The sequence below is a fragment of the Sturnira hondurensis genome, unplaced genomic scaffold (genome assembly GCF_014824575.4).
Source record: "Sturnira hondurensis isolate 20B ecotype Veracruz unplaced genomic scaffold, ASM1482457v3 Scaffold0007406, whole genome shotgun sequence".
Classification (NCBI taxonomy): Eukaryota; Metazoa; Chordata; class Mammalia; order Chiroptera; family Phyllostomidae; genus Sturnira; species Sturnira hondurensis.
The window spans coordinates 5,447,173-5,468,501 of NW_028080037.1; the positions used below are offsets into that span (position 1 = coordinate 5,447,173).

The 21,329-nt window shown below is 42.8% G+C and overlaps 1 protein-coding gene across 1 annotated transcript; it reads left to right on the plus strand.

Annotated features, from left to right (window-relative positions):
• Nucleotides 1-8,748: 8,748 nt before the first annotated feature.
• ERP29 (endoplasmic reticulum protein 29) lies at nucleotides 8,749-16,099 on the plus strand. Its single transcript, XM_037052124.1, has 3 exons — nucleotides 8,749-8,964; nucleotides 13,105-13,243; nucleotides 15,282-16,099. The coding sequence occupies exons 1-3, from the start codon at nucleotides 8,821-8,823 to the stop codon at nucleotides 15,779-15,781; spliced, it is 783 nt and encodes a 260-aa protein (XP_036908019.1). The 5' UTR covers nucleotides 8,749-8,820; the 3' UTR covers nucleotides 15,782-16,099.
• Nucleotides 16,100-21,329: the final 5,230 nt, after the last annotated feature.

Sequence of the window (21,329 nt, forward strand, 5' to 3'; positions counted from 1 at the left end):
AATATTTATTGATAATAGACATTAGATCATTTGCATGACTTGAGTAGTTTAAATATATGGCTCATCTATTCACATGAGGTTAAGAATATAGTGTGGAGTAGAAGACAGGACATTGTTAAGTGTATGTAGGCGCTAATCACTTTGCTTAAATTATTAGATAAACAAATAAATTGAAACACCAGTAAATTTCTGGATCACAAATCCCTATTATAGGCCTTAAGGAGCGATTCGAGGCCTCTAATCATGTCTGTGTAATAAGGGTAAGGGGACTAATGACAGTCTCACCAAGTGATCAGAGTGCGCTTTGGAACAAAGGACTCCTGTGTCAACCAAGAACAAATCCAGATTGTTCGGTGAACCGCCGTGCCAGAGCAGTCTGCTGCTCTTGATAGAATTTTTCTCTTTTGGCATCTCTTCTAAAATGTCTTACGGCACCAGCCAACATGTGGGGATTTACTTTTCCATTTTTCTCTCTAAATTAGTCCGCTGCCTTTTGTCTATTCAGCACCATTCTCCTTTGAAATGTCTGTGGAAACATAATCTTCCCATTTTTCTTTCCTATAAGGGCTGACCCAAGCCCACATGATAAGGTAGGTAATATTTATTTTCGGTTTTCTCTCCTCCTCTTTTTACTTACCGCCTTAGCAAGCTCAAACACACCCTGGCTCTCACTTAACATAATGGGCTCTATACATTACATATTCATTTAACAGATATTCATTAAACTTTTATCATGAACAAGTTAATGCAGTGGATACAAAATCAAGGTAAACAATTACCTAGTAAAATATTATTATTTAAGCAAAAACACTCAACTCAAAGATTTCTAGTAATAAGAGCTGCCAATTATTAAGTGTTTTCTAATTGTAAGATTCTGTGCTAAGCATTTTAATCCTCAACACAACCTTCGAGGTCAGAAGTAGTATTATTCTCATTTTACAGATGAAGAAACTGAGGCTTAAAGAAGTTAAGCCACTTTCCTACAGTTACAGAGTTACCAAGTAGTAATGCCAGCATTCAGATTCAGTCAGGCTGACATCTCACATGGAACACATACAATATTCTGACAGAGAACCGATTAATGGGAGAAAAGGGAAAGATCATTTTAAAAATTAACATGACATCAAAAGAGTTCTTTTATTAGGCAACTGCTTCTTAGATATGACAACAAAATCATAAGCAACAAAAAATATGTAGATACACTGGTCTTCTTCAAAATTAAAAACTTTTATGCTTCCAAGAATACCTTTAAAAAAGTGAAAAGGCAATCTACAGAATGAGAGAAAATGTTTGTAAATCATATATATTTGATAAGAAATTTGTGTATAGAATAAACAAGAAATTCCAACAACTCAATAATAAATATACAACCTTTTGGTTTATGGGACGACGCTCCAACCAAATGAGCCACTGGCCAGGGCCACATAATGGAATGTTATTCAGCAACCAAAAAAGTACTGACACATGCTACAACATGGGTGAACCCTGAAAACATGCTAGGCCTAAGAGATCAGTCACAAAGGACCACACATTGCTTGATTCCACTCATATGAAACATCTAAAATAGGCAAATTTACAGAGACAGGAAACAGACTAGTGGCTGCCCAGGACTCTCAAGGTAGTTTGGGAGGGACTGGGGCGTGACTGCTCATGGGCCAGGGTTTCTTTTTAGGGCGACAAAAATATTCTAAAATTAGACAGTGCTAATGGTTGCACAACTCTATGAATATACTAAAAACTACTGAGATGTACACTCTAAATTTTTTAATTTATTGCTTTTATAGAGGAAGAGAGAGGATTCATTGTTCCACTTATTTATGCATGCATTGGTTGATTCTTGTATGTGCCATGACTAGGGATCAAACCTGCAACCCTGGTGTATGGGGACAACACACTAACTAACTGAGCTACCGGGTCAGGGCCTTGAAATACACACTTTAAAAGGATGAATCGTATGGTACATGAATTATCTCCACAAAGCAATTGCCAAAAAAAATGAAGTTTGGGACAAAACAAGGAAGTGACCCATTGCTGAAATTCATGGTGTAATGATTAATAGATAACAGGTTTCTTTCTTTCCTACTGAAGAGAATAATATTTAGATTAAAAAGTGTAAAATAAACATTGCAAAAGGGTACTGAAGAGAAAAATTTTGAGAGAGCACCTGACTGCTCTAAATGAATCCACTACTCCTGGCCTGAACAAATTATACTCTCGGACTTTGATAAAACTTGCAGGTTAACCCAATAAACCACTGAATGAAATCTGAGAGTTCATGTAAAAATGAGAAAATTGCTAGAAATTATAGAAAGCTTGTGATCACTAAATTTTTTTATTTTTGTTAAGATGATAAAATCTGCAAACCATAAGTGAAAGATCTTAGCATTAATTCCGGACAAGATTCTAGAATGAACTACTTAAAAGATGTTTTTAAACAACTAGAAAAATGTAACCATTAAGTCAGCATGAATTTATAAATAATCATGTCTAATTAAGCCCATTCTCTCTTTGGATACAATTACTAAACATAGTATATAAGGTATTTTGAAACAGCATTTGGTAAGAAATTTCATCATATAAAAATAAACAAATATATACCAAGTGAAAGTACAATTAAGGGCATTTCTTGAATAAGTAAACCTGAGTGCTAATTCATTGATCAGCATCAATTTAGGAATGACTTCTAGTGCAATGAATCAGCATTCTGACTTGGCACTATTCTGTAAAACACTTTCACCAATGACTTGAAAGAAAATACAGTAGGCATATGTATCAAATTGTGTAACTTATCTACCGATACACCACAAATTACCACAAATTTCCACAAATTTAGTGGCTTAACACATGTAGGGAACCGCTTCTCAAGACACAGAAATATAGCTCAGCACCCACGTGGAAAACCAGTGGGGAGCCAGGTGGCACGCAGGGCCATGCCAGTGAAGTTCTCCTGTGGGAAACCAGACCTACATTATACCTAGGCTGCTTTGTGACTTGCTCGCAAGAGCAAAACTCTCTCACCCTGAGTTCAGGCGGCAAGCCCTTGCTGCATATCTTCAAAGTAACTTCCTGAAGCCTGTGCTAATTCACCCAAAGACTGAAGTGTAACCATACCTGTTACTCTTATAGTTGTCTTGCATTTGCAACATTTTCCCCTTGTTAATCTGTAAGAAGTAATTGGTAACATCCCTTCCATTGCTATCTGTAAGAAGTAATCACCTAAAGCAAACCTAAGTATAATGAATGAAAACCTTCTTTGAGGCATGCTATTAGAAAGCCAATAAAAGCCTGTCAAGGGAAGGGTCGGGGCACTCTCCCCTTGAGAGTAGCCTGCCGTCCCTTTTCCCCCACAGGACTCAGTAGTCCACGTGAATGTCTCATCTCAACTATAATGCCGCAGATGCTGCAGGCCAGTGTCCGCGTCAAACACATTTATCATCTCACATATTTGACAGGTCAGGAATTCCTGGATAGCTTAGTCGGGTCCTCTGCTTTACTGTTTCTCACGAGGCTGTAATCAAGATGTTGACCAGGGGTGGTTATCATCTGAATACTCAAATGGGGAAGGATCTGCTTCCAAGTTCACCAGGTTGTTGTCTAATCAGCTTCTTGAGGGTTACTGGTCTGAGGGCCTCAGTTCCCAACTGACTGTTAGCCAAAAGCTATACTTGGTTTTTTGCTTGTCCTGTGAACTTCTGCAAGATGTCCTCCTAGTAAGATGAAAGTCACAATGTTCTGTAACCAAAAGGTGACATTCCATCACCTTTTCTGTATTCTATTGATCACACATCTTGCCAACACTCCAAGGGAGAGGAGCACAGAGTGTTCATGTCAACAGGCAGGGATCATCGGGGCCATCTTAGTGTTTTCCCACATGTGTAATCCAACAAGTTCAGTACTTTTCCAATTCAGAATATTTGCAATAGCTGTTCCTTCTCTCTGGAATGCTCTTCCTTCAAATAATCACATGACTGGTTCCTTCTCGTCCTTCAAATATAAGCTCAAATATCATCACCTCAGAAATGTAACATTTATGAAACTTCAAAATATCTTGGTTGTTTGTGTGGCTTATATGAGTACATAAAATAAGACAAAATACATGAATTGAAAGTGGGACCAAAGGAGAAAAAAATATCTCTACTATAAAGTTTTTTGATCCCTGGATGTTAAACTCTCTATGAGTTTTTCAATATTATACTATTGAAAAAACAATGTTAAAATAACAAATCCAAAGTAAAAAGTATTCTGCAATCTCATCATCTAGTCAAAACAATGTTTTATCAGTGTCCTTGTCCATAGGCATATTTAATTTTTACAAAGTTGTAGTAATTCCACATAGTATTTTATATTATGTATTTTTGCTCATTATTACATGATAATGTAATAATTATTACATTTCCTTTTGTTAGTCTTATTCTCTGGATGTAACCAATGCTAACAGCCTGGTGTATTTCTGTACATCTTTATGTTCATTAAAACATATCCAAATATATACATACATATATGGTGGTTGTTATAGTAGTAGGTTTTAAAAAATGGGATCACATATTGCTTTTCTCACTTATTATTTCATGGATATCTCTTCACTGTAATAGAAATAGTTCTAAACCTTTCTGATAGCTGTGTAATACTCCACACGAGATCATTTATTTAACATTTCCTCTTATGACAGACATGTAGCTTGTTTTCAGGTTTTGTTTCTAATTTTTTAAAATTTTGCTTCTTCAGCCAATGCTGCAGTAAACATTCCTAAATCCCTGCACATATAACCTCCTTCTGTGATGATTTTTTCACTAAAGGGAAGATTCCAGGGTGGAATTCTTTTAGTTTCTCAAATATCTCAAGCTCTTTTGTGCCCTAAAATCTTTGCACGTGATGTTTTCTTTTCCTAAAATACTTCCTGACATGTAACAATCTATAATTTTGTATTTATTTATGTAAATATTGAACATTTGTCTAATTACATGAATGTAAGTGCCTTGGGAGCTGGATCTTATCCATCCTTCAGGTGTTAGTTTAAATAATCCTGTTTGTAGAAGTTTTCTATGAACTCTGATCCACATTAATCTCCCCATCATGGTCTTTTTTTAAAGACATTTATTTTTTATTTCATTTTTAAGAAGATTTTATTTATTTTTAGAGAGAGGAGAAGGGAGGGAGAAAGAGAGGGAGAAAAACATCAATGTGTGGTTGCCTCTCATGTGGCCCCCACTGGGGACCTGGCCTGCAACCCAGGCGTGTCCCCTGACCGGGAATTGAACCAGCAACCCTTTGGTTCACAGCCCATGCTCAGTCCATTAAGCCACACCAGCCATGCTCCCCATCATATTCTTTTATAGGCCCTCAACTTTTCTTTTAGAAATTATCACACTTTGTAATTATATATTTCTGTAATTATTTAATATTAGTCTTCCACAGTAGGATTGCAGGAAGCATATGTATTGATACTTTATTCAATGACCCTTATCCCCAGGAGTACATGGCACATGAAAGAGAATTCTTTTTTTTTTAAGATTTTATTTATTTATCTTTAGAGGGGAAGGGAAGGAGAGAAACATCAATGCGTGGTTGCCTCTTGTGAGTCCCCCGCTGGGAACTGGCCTGCAACCCAGACACGTGCCCTGACTGGGAATCGAACCGCCGTAGTGTGGTTCGTAGGCCTGTGCTCAATCCACTGAGCTACACCAGCCAGGGCGAAAGATAATTCTTAAAGAAAGATGAGGCTTGGAGAAACATCATACTGTGGAGTAAATCTCCACCCATAACAATTTTAACAAGTGAAATCTGTTTTAAGGGTTCATTAAGATATTTGCGTCAGAAAATTAGTGTTAACACCAACAAAACCTTGCAGAGGAAAAACAATTAGCTCTAGGCGATCTTGAAGGACAATCTGGGGTCTAAGAAGGGTCAATGGAATTTGGAGAGGGGGCATGGGCTAGTTCCTCTCAAGTATTTACTGAGCACTTACCATGTGCCAGACACTGTTCTAGGTGCCGGAGAAATAGTTAAAAACCCAAAAACCCAGCCCTCCAGGGAAACAGGCAATTAAAAAGTAAACTAATTATGTAGTATGTTAACGATTTGTAAAGTACTATAGAGCAACAGAGTAGGGAGATGGAAAGCACAAAAGTATCAGGGAGGAGCAATATTTTAAAGGATGGTCAGGGTAGACCTTAGCAACTTGACATTAGTCTTATTTATTTTCTGGATGTAACCAATGCTAATAGCCTGGTGTATTTCTGTACATCAGAGCAAAGATTTGAAGGAAGTAAAGGAGCCAGCCATATGAACATACTGAAGAAAAGTGCTCTAGAGGGAGAAAACCAGGACAAAGGCCCCGAGGCAGGAACATGCCCTGTGAATACAAGGAACAGCGCAAGGTCAGTGAGACTGGGTCCTCATTGGCCGGACAGCATTACAAAAAAGATGGGAGAGTTTATGTACTGTCTGCACAGACCATACCACTTCTCTTCCTCCTTACTCCAGCTGCTACACTGAGTCAGGTGCACACTCAGGTAACATGCCTCGCCTCCTGCTCCCTCCCTCCACACGATACCCAGGATGGGCTTTTCCATTTTCCACATCGATGTCGACTGTGGGATTTAATGACTTCCTGAGTATGGAGAGTTAGACTCGTTTGTGTAGACTGTCAGACTCCTGAGGCCCAAAATCTAATCATAGCATGAGACAACTGACTCGGACCAGGGCGCTGTTAACAGGAAGCTTTGAGACAATTACTGTACTTTTGCAATTTGTAGGGAAAAAAGTACCATTATTAACTTTCCCTCTCCAACCAATCCACTTCCTTCAGTTTTTTCAAAACCTCCTTCTAAACTACTGATGACCAGAAAGTCACTCCTGATCAGTCATTTTAACTAGGGGTACACAAAGCATTCTACACACAGAAGTGAGTAACTTAAAAGTTGAAATATCATATAAAAGGTTCTAAAAGAACTCCCAATAGCTCCTTATTGACTACAGGACAAAACATGAAATTCTGAGTTTGATTTTCAAGACTCTCCCCTACCTGAGCTTAAAACTGTCTAATAATTAGTGTTCTGAGAACTCCTTCCTGTCAAGCCAGTCATTCCCTAAAGTGTCATGTTCATTCCCACTTCTGCTCCTTTTTCACTTGTTCTCCACCTAAAAAATATTCTTTCTTCCAAGGCTTAAATTAACTCCCATCTCCACATCCTACACGAAGCCTTCTTTAACCACCTTAGCTCATTGTAATTTTCCCCTCCTCTAACTTCTGTCATTTGTCTATGTTGCTCATTTTACTTAATAATTTATTAGGGCAAAGCCAAAATAAAATTTTCCAAGCCACTCAAAACACACACTCTCTCCCCCTCACTCACTCTCTCCTCTTTCGAGCAAAATTTCTGCCCAAACTGGCTGCCCAAGATGGGATCCCATTATCTTTGATGACTCACTATTTTATACACACACACACACCAATTTACTGAATACATACAATGGTTCATATGGTGCTACCTCCCTTATTACGTGTTACATAACTTATTCTCTTACCTTCATATCCATGTGTTCATCAAGTCTTGTGAATTATACCCAAAGACAGGTACTCAATCTCATTCTTACCTCTTCATTCTGTCCTATTTGTGGGACCTTAACATCTCCTACCGAGACTAGTGGCAACAGACCCCTGACTGGTCTGTCTTCAGCCTTCTGCTTTCCAATCCATTCCTTTGAAGTCACTCTCCTGGTTAAAACCTCCGATGGCTCCAAACCTTTTAGCTCGGTGAAACCCTCTACACCGTGCCCCAGGTGACCTTCATAGATTCTGTTCACGCTCACCCCCTTGCTAGTATCATAATATCCTTCCAAGCTTGCCTTGGAAATGCCTCCTATTTCAAAAGAAGATCGATCTCAAAAGTCACCTCCTGTCTACAACTCTCCTTGACGTTCCAGAACAGGATTGCGTGTTTCCACACCCCTTGTATTACAGTCTTCCTTTCTACCAATGACACGGTCAGGGCGACACGACCATTCCCATGTCTCCACCTCCGCCAACACCGAGGTCCTTCGGTGCACAGCGGGCCTCATTCATCTCTGTATCCCGCAGGCAAATCCAGGCTCTGGTGTACACAAACGGAACAAATGCCTTGACCTAGTATCTGTTGAACAGAACTGTTTGGATTTTTTTTTTTTTTAATTTCCGGGATCCTCGGCTTTCAGTAACACCTGACGCCGCCCAGGTGGGGCACTCACCTCCGAGCAGGCCCGACAGACTGGGCCGAGGGCCGAGGGGTCCTGGGGAAGAGCCGCGCCCGCTGACCACCTCGGGGCATGGCTACGGGCGGGGGCAGAGCATGACTGACTGGGGGTAAAAACTGGGCCGACCCAGTGAGGGTGGTAGCACGGCCACACCGACCGGCAGACTGACCGAAGATAGTAGTGGAACCCAGCCGACTGCGGGACGGGACGAAGGCAGGAAGAAACAATGGCTAGAGGAGTCGTCTTCCCAGACCAGGGAGGACAAAACCAAGAGCTGCAAAAGCGCTCAGCACGCGCCTCGTGCCTCTCTCCTCACGCGGAGGAGGACGGAAAAAGAGAGAGCCGGTTGCGCGCCTCGCCGAGTGCGCCTGCGCGACAGCCTCACACGCCCTCCACCCATCGCCGCACGCACACGTCGCCCCGCCCCCTCACCCCAGGGTAGCGCGCGCAGGGCAGCCCCCATCTCCCCGCCCCCCACGTGGCCCCTCCCCTCATCCTGGGCGGGCGTTGAGCTGCTCTGCTAGCTCTCCCCGTCACGTGACACGCGACTCTGCGCTCTCTGCCTACAGCCTTCCTAGCTCCGGCGTTATGGCTGCCACCGTTCTCTGTGCCGCTTCTCTCTCCCCACTGTTTCCCTTTTTCTTTTTCCTCCTGCTCCTCTGCGCTCCACAGGGCAGTAGCGGCCTGCACACCAAGGGTTCCCTTCCCCTGGATACAATCACTTTCTACAAGGTAACGAGGGCTGGGAACATCGCGCGCAGGTGCAGCCAGAGTGCGCACCCGTGGGGGACGCAGGGGACAGAGGGCTCGCAGGTGGTCTGTAACGACGATCCCGGGGCTTCCCACCATAGCATAGGGCTGGTGGACTCTGGGCCCGAGGCAGTATCATGACCATGGGTTCTACGTGCTCCAGGTGCCCCGCGCACCCTTGCCTGTGCAGTATTTGTACTAGTTCCTCTTTTGCAAAAGAGCTGCCGCGAAGATGCAGCTCAGAGAACTCGGTGCCCAGTTCCTTCACCTAGGAGGAGGGGGCGGTGCTAGGCGAGATCCAATCCTCGAGTCCCAAGTGGGAGACACAGAGGGCCGTGCAAGGCGGACGCCACAACTCCAGCTGTGGTTGGGCGGCGGACGGGGTAGAAAACCGTCGTATTAGCTTCCGTTTCTGCGCCCCTCTTTCCCTGATGTGGATTGCAGCCTGCTTTGCAATAGGCAAACGATGTCCGGAGAGCCTGCGTCTCCCCGAAAAGTATAAGCATTAAGAATAAGCTTCGGTTCAGCCCCCCTATAGGGAATATCTTGGGCTTGGGGACAAAAAGACTAAAATCAGATCAAGTCATGGAAGGATTTACCACGACCCCAACTCCCAAATTTACAGAATTTGAGGTTCTGGCCTAGGTAAACGGCCGTTGGAAATATTGAAGGCTGAATGCAGTCCCAATCCCCTCCGCTTGCACCAGTCGTCACCCACTGTCAACGTTTAACTTTGCTTACAAGATGAGCAAGCGAAAGGTTTCAGAGAGAGAGAGAGAGAGAGAGCTCATTGCTGTATTTTTTTAAGTTGTACCTATTGCTGGGACATGAAACCAAGAAGTGGAATTCGAAATCTAAAGTAGTTGAACTCTTCTTATTTCAAAGGGTTTCTTGTGAATTTGGCAGTTGTGGTCCATTCATGGCAAAGTTTCAAGAATTTAAGTGTAGGTCTGGCTGATTGTCAGGCACACCCCACAGCACCCTATGCTTTGGGGGCCTTTACTGGCCAAGTGACACCCCTACATCCCCCTCAAACATGGGAATGGGATAACATCACAGACCAAATGTGACCTAGACGGAGACATTGCACTACAAAGTTAACAGTATTTCCTAATCATTTGGTGTCTCTCCATCTTTACTGCTACTACCATGGTCAGAGCTATCGTTACAGTAGCTTCCTCTCAGTCCATTCTCCATATAGGAACCTAGGTCCTACACGATCTGTCCCTTGCTTCCCTCTCCTTTCACCTAACCATTCTCATTTTTGTTCCCTCTGCTCCAGCCACATGTGCTTTCTGTCTTCTATATATTCCTAGCTCATTACTGCTTTCGGTCCTTTGCACTTGGGACTAGAACGTTCTTTGTCCAATCTTTGAAGGCTGGTTGCTTCGCATCATTCAAGCTTAGGTATAATGTTACCTTCTCAGAGTCTTTCTGTGATTTCCCCATCCGTCTGCCCAAAGTGCCAGTCATGTGACCCCATTCGACTTCTCTGTAGAGCACTCATCAATTTCTTTTCTTGTAGCTTCCATCATTTCTCATACTACAGTATTATATGCTGGGGAAGAACTGCCTTGCCTATTTTATTCACTGATCATTTTGCACTGCCTAGCATGTTGGTTACATGTCACACAGAAAGATGCTCAATAATAGTTTGTTGAATGAGCAGATGTTTTCTCCAGTCCCTCTCTAAAACTCATTCTCTTTGTTATTATCGAACAAAAGGGGCGCTTCCTCATATTATCATGTCTGGGAGCCTCAGCCCATGCTCTGCCTTTAAGTGATTTCCAATGCCTTTTTTTCTTGCCCTTTACTATCACAGAGATAAGAGACCCTGTCCATTTTCTTTACTGTCTGTTTTCTTGTTCACATAGAACAGTGCAGGGCACATGGTGGGCCCTCGGTACCTTTTTATTCAGTGAATGAATGCGTAATGAATTCATCTGTACATTGGAGCAACTCGCCTAAATACAGGTTATGGTGGAATCAGTTCCTCAAGGATGAGGAAAGGAGCGAGATTCCTAAAGCAATTAAGAGGTACAGACTGAGTAAAATACATATATAGAAGAAAAAGTTCATTGTGCAAATGCTTGCCATTCAAAACCACTCCACCATTGGTAAGAATGGGGAAGGTAAACGATGGAGGTCTCTCAATTCTATTTCAGTGTTAGAACACTGTATTTATTTATTCCCTATTAATAATACCATTGTTAAATATTCCATAATACAAATGTAGGCCCCTTGCAGGTAGAAATCCTGTGTTGTGCTTTTTAAATTGTTTTCCACTGAACACGTAGCATCTGCCACCAAAGTCTGCCCTAGTTTTGTTCATTTAGCAAACATTTTCAGAGCATCTGCTACATACAGGCCCTGTTAGGCACTGGGAATACAGCAGAAAACAGGTCAGACAAGGTCCTTATTCTCACAACCGTACATTCTGGTGGAGAGGCAGAGAACAGACAAGCAAAGGATTTCAGAGAGTGATTAAATGCAGCAAAGGAAGTAGAGCAGGGTAAGCGATAGAGTGTAGTGGAAAAGGAGCGGTATTTGATGGTAGGAGTGGGGACGGCCTCCGTCAGGAGGGGAAACTTGAACAGAGCTTTGATAGGGGCTGTGGAAAGAACTGGGGCAAGGGCATCGGGGAGGCAGCAAATGAAAAGGCCCTAAGAGGAAGTGAGTTTGGCGTCCTGAACTCAGATAAGGCTGGTTGGGCCACAGGGAGATGATCTGATTTCTATTTTAAGCTTTCCCTGCTTTAAGGCCCCAGAGCTCAGAATTTTGGGATTCAGTGACCACTTGAAGATTACCTGTTGCTGTGGCTTCTCCCTTTTCCCTTGGGCCCCTAGGCAGTGTGAGATGTTTTTTAAAACCTAAAACTGAATGGACATCAACACACAGTAAGGAACAAGGAGTAACAGAAACTGGAATGATACCAGCCTGCGATGAACTGCTGGCTGGCACTGTTTGATTAGGAAAACAAAAAGTTGGAGGAGGAAGAGAAGGCAGCAGAACTGACCAAAAGCAGTTCACTAAATCAGATCTGTGCAATGGACAAGAAATCATCCAAAGAAGTCCTGGGATTCCTTCATATGTTAAACATAGAATTACATGACACCCCCCCCGCCAGTTCCACTCCTAGATATATATCCAAAAGAAATGAAGGCAGGTGTAAAAACAAAGGTTTGCCGATCAATGGCTAAGCAAACAGTGGTCTGTTTATACAATAGAATATTTATCCAGCCACAAAAAGAAACGAACTACTAACACATGCTGCAACATGGATGAACCTTGAAAACATTGCGCTAGGTGGAAGACGGCAGTCACAAAAGGCCATGTATTGTATGATACCATCAGGGTAGACAAAGCCATAGAGACAGAAAGCCGATTAGTGGTTGCCAGGGATTGGGAGGGAGGACGACGGGAGGGTGCTCAGTGGGTAGCAGGTGCCGCTGCTTCAGGTGGTAGAAATGTCCTGGAACCAGATATTAGTGATGGTTGCACTACACCGTCTATGTACTAATCCCACTGAACTGTGTACTTTAAAATGGTGAAGTGAATTTGACCATGAAAATAAAAATCGTGGTCCTGACAGTGTAGTCCCTAGAAATCTAGCTAAAGGGAACTGTCGCCTAGGGAGCGGACATTGTCCCAAGCCTGGCCTCTCAGCAACTTCCCTGGAGCCCTGAAATTGCAGAGTTCAAACTGTGGGCTCTCTAGCCGAAGCATCCCCCATCCCCCCATGGTGCCAACTCCTTTATAGATGTTTAGTTGGTTGTTTTTTGTCATTTTTTTCTGCTCCATTGTGGACTGAGAAAGGCCCCCACTGGGATGGTGTGCTAAGGGCCTCCTCAGCCTTACCACAGGACCACTGGAGGAGAGGGCCTCAGAACATCTACAGCTGTTTATTCTAGACAGGGTTGTATACGTCTTTGGTTAGTGTGAACAAGCACCTAATGTGGCACCCAGCACATAGCAGGCACCACTAAATTGTTAAGTGAATCAGTGAGTGCATCAATGACTATTAGTAGGTGACAGCTTGTCTCCCTTGTGGGCTTGGCTTCTATGGCAGTTAGTCCCAAAGGTTCCCAAGACCCCCACTTGCTCAGCTCTGTACATCCTCAGGTCATTCCCAAGAGCAAGTTCGTCTTGGTGAAGTTTGACACCCAGTATCCCTACGGTGAGAAGCAGGATGAGTTCAAGCGTCTGGCTGAAAACTCGGCCTCCAGCGACGATCTCTTGGTGGCAGAGGTGGGGATCTCAGGTAAGGACAAGTCCAGACAGCTGGGGAGGGCAGAAAGGGAGGAAGCTAGGAAGTACGTCCCTGCTTGTAGGGGGAATACCCTGCACCTTTCCATGTGAGCCACACAAAGGGTGAAAACGGGATCGTGGCTTCTCAGATCTGGTACCCACAGGAAGCTTAGCTTGAGCAGATTCTGTGATTACAGAACCTCAGCTCAGCCTTGCAGGTGTGTGAGGAGAGGGAATCCACCATCCTTTACCCTCTGCACCCACTGACATTAAACTTACTGTGAGAACTTAGAGCTCTCGTTGCAGGGGACTGTGGTGAGAGGGGGTGCAATGCCTCCTCCAACAGACGGCATAGTCCATTCTTCCGTCTTCAATTCAGCTCTTTTGTACTGAAACTGTTGGGGTTTGGCTTCACCTCAAATCCATCAGAGTCACTGCTAACCCAAGGGCAGCCCTCAACCACAGTGGCAGCTTTAATACGAATAGCGGCCAACGTTTAGTGGTTTACAACCTGGAAAGATGTATACAGACATTGCCTTTTTAATCTTCACTTGAACCCCACCTAAGAAGCGAGATGTTTTATGTACCTCCATGTTGTACTTACGGAAGACCAAAGCTCAGGGCTGTGTGGGGAGCGGGAAGGGGCTTATCCAGAATGAACCTAAGTATTTATTCCCACATGCAGTAGCTTCTCGCCCCTGTTTCCTCCCAGCGGGAATGCCTCAGCCCCTGGTAACTTGGTCCTGGGCAGAGAGAGTTGGCACACTCCTCCAGAGCAGTCGGTCCATTCTGACCCAACTGTGAGTTCACTCCGTTTTTTGACATTTATCAAATGTGTACCGTGTGCCAGGCCACTGTACCAAGCGTTTTACGTACATCTCATCCTGTGACTAACTGAAGTACTGTGCCCTCCATTTTTCAAGTTCAGAAACAGTGCCTCAAGTAACTTGCTCAGGAGAAGAGAGTTTGAAGTGGCAGAACAAGGTCTGGAGCCACACGCTTCCTCTTCTGTTAGCTTGTGAAAGGTGGTCAGTTTGGGCCATTTCTTCATGACGGTGTAAGAAACCAGCTGTCCCGCATCAGCCCTTGGGACTGCTGTTGCTTTTTTGGTAGGACATTGCAAATCCTAACAGCTGTCACATATTAAGCACTTAACTCTGCCAAGGTAAATGCACACATCTCCTCACCAGGTCCTCCCAACAGCCCTGGTGTGATAGGAACTATGTTCCCTACCACACACTCCCGTCTTACAGAGCTCTGGGCAGACTGGACTTTGTAATTCTTAAATACAGGGGTCCAGCACAAATAACGCCCCTTTTTTATGACCTGGTAATCTGTACCAAATCTCTTATTACAAAATCATAAGCATGTAATTCGGTAACACAACCATATCACGCTCAAGCACACCATAGAACATTTTAGGAGAAATGTTCAAATGGCTCTCCATCTCGTGTGAGACACTCACGTTCCCTACCAACCACACTCAGTGCTGTTACTTCTGCCAGACCCTGTACACGCGGCTCATTCGCTGCTTCAGAGCTTTGCACGTCCGCTCTTTTCTCCCACAGACGCTTTCCCTAGATCTTCACATGTCTGGCTCCTTGATATTCAGGCCCCTCGGCTCACGCCACCTCCACAGACATGACTACCTGAAAGGGGCCTTCCTACCAGTGTCACATTGCCCTGTTTGATTGTCATCGTGGCACTAAACACTTATGGTCATTTGTTTAGTACCTTTCTTCTCACCCTTAGAAGAACATGAGCTCCTTGGGGTCGGAGAGCTTTATACTCTTAGTCACAATTAGATCCCCAGCACTAACAACAGTACCTGGTACATAGTGGGCATATAATAAATACTCAGAAGAACCACCACCTTTCAGATGAGGAAAATGAAGGTCAGAGGTTAAATGCGACTTAACTGAAGCCACCCAGCTGGGACGTGGCAGAGGAGAAATTCAGACGCAGCCAAGATGTATCTTCCTCTCAGCTCAGACCGGCTTCTGCCCTGCATTCTCATGGTCTTGCTCCTCATGTCTGGTTTCTGTTCACAGATTATGGCGACAAGCTGAACATGGAGCTCAGTGAGAAATACAAGTTGGACAAAGACAACTACCCAGTCTTCTCCCTCTTCCGGGATGGGGACTTTGAGAACCCAGTCCTGTATAGTGGGCCAGTTAAGGTTGGAGCCATCCAGCGCTGGCTAAAGGGGCAAGGAGTCTACCTTGGTATGCCCGGCTGCCTGCCTGCCTACGATGCCCTTGCTGGAGAGTTCATCAGGGCCTCTGGCGTGGAGGCCCGCCGGGCCCTCTTGAAGCAGGGACAAGACAATCTTGCCAGTGTGAAGGAGACTGAGAAGAAGTGGGCCGAGCAGTACCTGAAGATCATGGGGAAGGTCTTAGACCAAGGTGAGGACTTCACAGCATCGGAGATGACCCGGATCACCAAGCTGATTGAGAAGAACAAGATGAGTGACGGGAAGAAGGAGGAGCTCCAGAAGAGCTTAAACATCTTGACTGCCTTCCAGAAGAAGGGGGAGAAGGAGGAGCTGTAAAAAGGCACTCCAGGGTTTTCCAGAGTTTGGCGAGGGTCGGGGGTGGGGAGGGAGAGTTGTCTGTTGGATGTGAGACCCTCCTGGGGTGTAAGGGGTATATGAGGAATGTAAGAAATCTGAGCATGCCCAGACTTTGATGCTGACATGACCATGCATGGGATGTCTCTACAGCCAGCCCACGTACAGCTAGAACACTCACGCAGATGGCTTGTGAATTTCCCCTTCAGAAGGAATTGGTGCTATAAAGAATGTACTGCCCACATCCTTGACAGGTATAATTCTCATCTAATTAAAGTTTCCATGTTTTGGCTAAGTAGACCCGAAGCCATTCAGTTTTCTTTTATAAATCGCATTTTGGACTATGACCTGCTTGCTCCTTTGACTTTATTTTTTAATCCAAGCTGGTGTGGATCCCACTGTAGCAGGGTAGCAAACTGTCCTGGTGAACGCTGCAGGGGCTGGTCCCAGTTCGAGGCCTACCTTCCTCACTGTCCACTGGTGTTCAGACTCACGTGGACTGGTTGTGGGTGGTAAGTCACACTGTCCACATTCTTGTCCTTAAAACTGAACAGCTCTGTTAATGAACCCCGATGTAACTGTTTTCCATACTCCATGAAATACGTATAGGAAAGCCTTAGTTTTGCTCATACAATCTGATAGGGTTTTTTGAGATCAATTTTAGACAGCTAAATGATGCATTTCAGTCCAATGTGAAAGTTTAAAAAATGGGGACTGTTCACCATCTAAGTTACTTTGTCACTGTCGGTTACTCAGTAAATACCAACCTCTAAAAAATCAGAGAGGGGATCACTGTACTAACTTTGAAATCTGTTCTCTGGAGTGATGAGTAGTATCTGCAATGGTAAACTTCTAACATCCCCACTTTCATATTTAACTATTTGAAAAGATCAAACTACAGCTCCTGAAATATGCTTAATTGCACCCACACAAAGCAATTTAAGTTGAATGGAGTTGGCAAATAAAATAGTTTTTGTTCCTTCCCTTTTTTTAAACCAGATTGGTATTTAAAGTCCTTGAAAACAGAAAATGCAGGAAAGCCCGTGGGTTAAATTAGACAGGACAAAAATATCTGTGGCAGCTTAGGCTAACAGTTCGGCTCCGGAAAACATGCTCAATCAACCTAAATGCCTGCCCATAGCCAACATAACTACTCTCAACATTTTTTAAGGAAAAAAATTTTTCATAGAGCCCTGGCTGGTGTAGCTCAGTGGATTGAGCACGGGCCTGCGAACCAGATGGTCGCGGTTCAATTCCCAGTAAGGGCACATGCCTGGGTTGCAGGCCAGTTCCCAGCAGGGGACGCACAAGAAGCAACCATACATTGATGTTTCTCTTCCTCTCTCCTTCCCTTCCCCTCTAAAGATAAATAAATAAAATAAATTTTTTTCATAATTTTTCTTAGATTTTATTTACCTATTTTTAGAGAGAGGGGAATGGAGAGAGAAAGAGAAACATCAAACAGTTGCCTCTCACACGCCCTCAACTGGGGACCTGGCCTGCTACCCAGGCTCATGCCCTGACTGGGAACGGAACTGGCGACCTAGTAATCGTACAGGCTGGCACTCACTGAGTCACACCAGCCAGAACAGTACCCAGCATTTGACAAAAGAATATACAGGGGCATATAAAAGCAGACTTACAGTTTTGATGATGTGCAAGTTTATTCTTGTATTATTTACTATTACTTGTATTACAAGTACACCGACTTTGCTCACCACTGTATATACTTGGCCCAACAATTAGAATACTTCCCCTACTCATTATTTCAATTCTAAGTGAAAATTTGGGGAGATCTTTTTGGATGCTTCTCATTGGAACACTTACTTTAGCTGTTCTAGGTTGTTTTTTTAACTGACTTCAGAGAGAGAGGGAAACATTGTTCTGCCTATTTATGCATTCATTCATTGGTCGATTCTTGTTTGTGCCCAGACTGGGGATTGAACCCACTACTTTGGCACACTGAGATGATGCTCTAACTAACAGAGCTACCTGGCCAGGTCGAGCTTTTTGTTATCTATCTAAAATAGTCGCTTTCATAGAACTAAGTATTCACTGTCTTACGGAAATTAGAGTAAGAAAAAAGGCAGGTAGGAAGAAAATTAAATGTTTCCACCATCTCTGCATGAGAGTCTAAACTGATTTGCGTATGCCACACAAAATTCAGTCTTCTCTGACACCTAAGTCAAATGGATCCCTTCTACTTCTTAGCATCTAACTAAATAATGTTGTGGCCCAGATGCTACTAATCTGTAATGAAGGCTATGGACTGGTTTCCCAGAATCAAACAAGTATCTATGACAATTCTGAGGGAAGTTCCAGATAACCTGAAGCAAATGAGACCCTGGATCCAACACGAACAATCCTATGCTAAGGAACTGGCAAGTTATCTCAAGTATTGCCAAGAACAATTTTAATTTACATACAGTCCTTGGTAATTGGTGCCAGAAAATGTTGGCATCGGAATTGCCTCAGGAAAGACGGACTATTCAGTAGAGAACGAAGATAGAATGGGAATTTGAACATGACCATCGAGACTAAGAACGTGAGATGGTGTGTGTATGTAGGGGGAGAGTCGGGACGTTAGCTCACTTCATCAGTGCTTGAGTTTGAATCTCATTCAATCCCTACCCCACTAGGTGGTCTTAAGTAGTAACCTCATATGCAATAACTTCTCCATATGTAGAATAGGACATTACCTGGGACCCATTTACTCGATATGTGGAAGCTGCAAGTTACAAAAAAGCTGTGTGCTGCTCAAGTTGAGACTTCTTTAGATACCGCCCCCAAATGATTCTTGTATTGACTTCCAGTTTGCTTACCCTCCACGTGCAGGGAATACACGTCTGCATCAAGCAGCAACAGCATCTAAAAAACGAGGAACGTGAAAAAGTGTAACCCCGAGCCCACCTTTTGGGGAAATTAAAGATGGCAGTGAGGCAATATCCAAGTACCCGCCTGTTTGCTAAAGGAACGTAACGCTGGGATGAAAGCAGGCAAACACTGACTTCTCAGGGCTCAGAGAAGTGCCCTTATTAACCACAGTGCAGAGAAACAAAGAGCTCTTCTTCTCTCCACGGTACTGTCAGCATGGCTGAGTAAACCTGGCCTTGGCCTGTGGAGTCACGTACTCTTGGATAAGTTGCGTCGCCTGCCTTTTCTGCACCCCCTCCCCCACCCCAGGCCTTTACCTTCCCACCAAATTTAGAAATCTCAGTCCTTCCTCTGGCCTCAAAGTCCTTATTGCTCTGATTCCACTCTCTGTCTCAATCCCTACCTCTCTCTTCCTAGGACTTTCATTAAGTCCCAGCCACCTGAGCCTCTTTTTTTTGCCAGTCACTGGGACAAGCTTAGCTCTTTCCGGCCCTGACGCCTTTGACCTTGTGTTCCTTTCTCCAGGGCTGACTCTTCCTCACTCAGGTCAGATGGCAGCACTCAAAGCGTCTTCTCATGACCCAGCTGCCCACATACTCTGAGTTATTTTATTAAATGGAACTTAATTACAAGCTAATAGTTATGGTCACTTTGCTCACCTTGGCCACTGACTAAAGGATACAGGGTCTCATTTACCATTGGTGTCAGCAGAGCCTAAAATGGAATGTGGCACATACTAAAACAAGTTCTCTCTCTCTCTCTCTCTCTCTCTCTCTCTCTCTCTATATATATATATATATATATATATATAATTATTAAATACTAGCATGCAAGGGACTGCTTTTAAACAAAAAGACTAATGGCCTTGGAATATAAATACTAAATTCACAAATATTACAATTTAGCTGAGGAATGTAACACTTAACACAAAATTCAGGTGAATAATACCATTTAAAAGGTAGTTTCTAGGAATCTGAGAAATGAACCAGGTAGAAATAAATGAAAACTTAAAAATATCTATATAAATTAACCCAGTTTAAAGATTTGCTATACTTATTCTGAAGGAAGAATGTATACTTCCCATTTTAATAAACCACATCAAATAAGTAGGAAGAGTTTCAATAACAAGGCCATAGATACACTGAAACCCCTTTTTATATTAAAAGTTAAAATGAAAGACAAATCCAGATTAAACATAGTGATTGCAAAATATAATGCAATTTTGAACAATTAAAATTATGAAAATATACAAAAATCGATGGGCAACACAGCTAGGCATTTGTACATTTTTCATTATTTGGAGAACACTAAAAATTTCTCTACCTTTTATCCACGTCAGATAAATGATTTAAAACAAATGTTTGCTTTGGAGAGTCTTAACTTAGGATCTCAGTAGTATAAAAAGCAGTAATTTCTCAGTCTGTAAACAGTAGTTGTGTTTTTCTCCTTTCCTTTTTTTTTAAATAGCAATTTACCACACAAAAACAAAACAAAAACCCACACAATCCAAAAACAGCAGCAGCAGCAGCAATGGGTTGTTTGAGAATTCTCTTCAAATACCAATGACATACGATTGCTGGAGGGTGCTTTTTACTCATGTAAGAATATATATATATATATATATATATATTCTTACATATATATATATATTTTAACTATACACAATTTATAGTGCATGACAGTTTCAAAAAAACCAGATTAATAAAAGATATTGGCCATTTCTGCATAATTTCATTGTTTGTACAGTTTTCTCAAAACATAAGAGGTTGGATCTAATTGAAATGCTACATTTAGCAGGAATATCAGCAAGTAACAAAGGAAGAATTACCTGGACGTAACACTGTCCCTAAAACCCACCTTTTGCATTTTTAGTAGGGGTCCCAGACGCCCCTGGGCAAGAGACCCGTCAGGTAGACCACTGGTGTCACGCACTGTCCCTGAGGACCAAGGCCAGCCCACCAAGCAAGCATGTGCTGCATTGATTGCGGTCAGCTGAAGACTTGTTTAAAGAGCATTTCTACTTTTATGTACAGTATCTGTGGACATTCGAAGGAACATCATTTCAAGAACACAGGCCACACACACATACCCCATCCCATACACACAAAATTCCATCTAAACAGGCCACATTTTTACGAAATTATGATATGCTGTCATTAAATTACATTTGGAATCAACCAGAATTCTCAATTCATCTTGCTAACCAGTTCTTCCTTTGGGGATGGGGTGTGACAGCTGTGGCTACCAATTCACAATGAAAACCATTTTTTGAAATTACTTAATGGATTAGGATTTCCAACAAGTCTTATTTTAAGACAGTAATGAAATTTCCTTTGAAGTTTAAACAGTTATTGATCACCCTATCAAATTGTAAGTCTAAGAAAGTCAAGATGAGGAGACAAAATACAATTGCTTTGCCTACAGAACCTTTCCAAACTCTCTTTTGGTTGCTTTTGAAAGAAAAAAGCATCCCATTTCAGTAGAGAAGTGAGTTGAAAAGGACCTTTAAGGTCTTTAAAACCAATCCTCCACCAGATGCTTGAATTTCTTCGCCAAATTCATTTCTTTGCTCTTACAAAATTACTAACTTGAACAGTATTTGGGTAACAAAGACCAAAAACAGAAGCACAGATTCAAACACAAACACATTATCAAA

Bases quoted from the DNA above. Each gene is read 5' to 3' on its own strand.
- ERP29 (XM_037052124.1), top strand. From the start codon at position 8,821: ATGGCTGCCACCGTTCTCTGTGCCGCTTCTCTCTCCCCACTGTTTCCC. The intron at 8,965-13,104 runs GTAACGAGGGCT...GTACATCCTCAG, and splicing joins ATACAATCACTTTCTACAAG to GTCATTCCCAAGAGCAAGTT. The intron at 13,244-15,281 runs GTAAGGACAAGT...TTCTGTTCACAG, and splicing joins GGCAGAGGTGGGGATCTCAG to ATTATGGCGACAAGCTGAAC.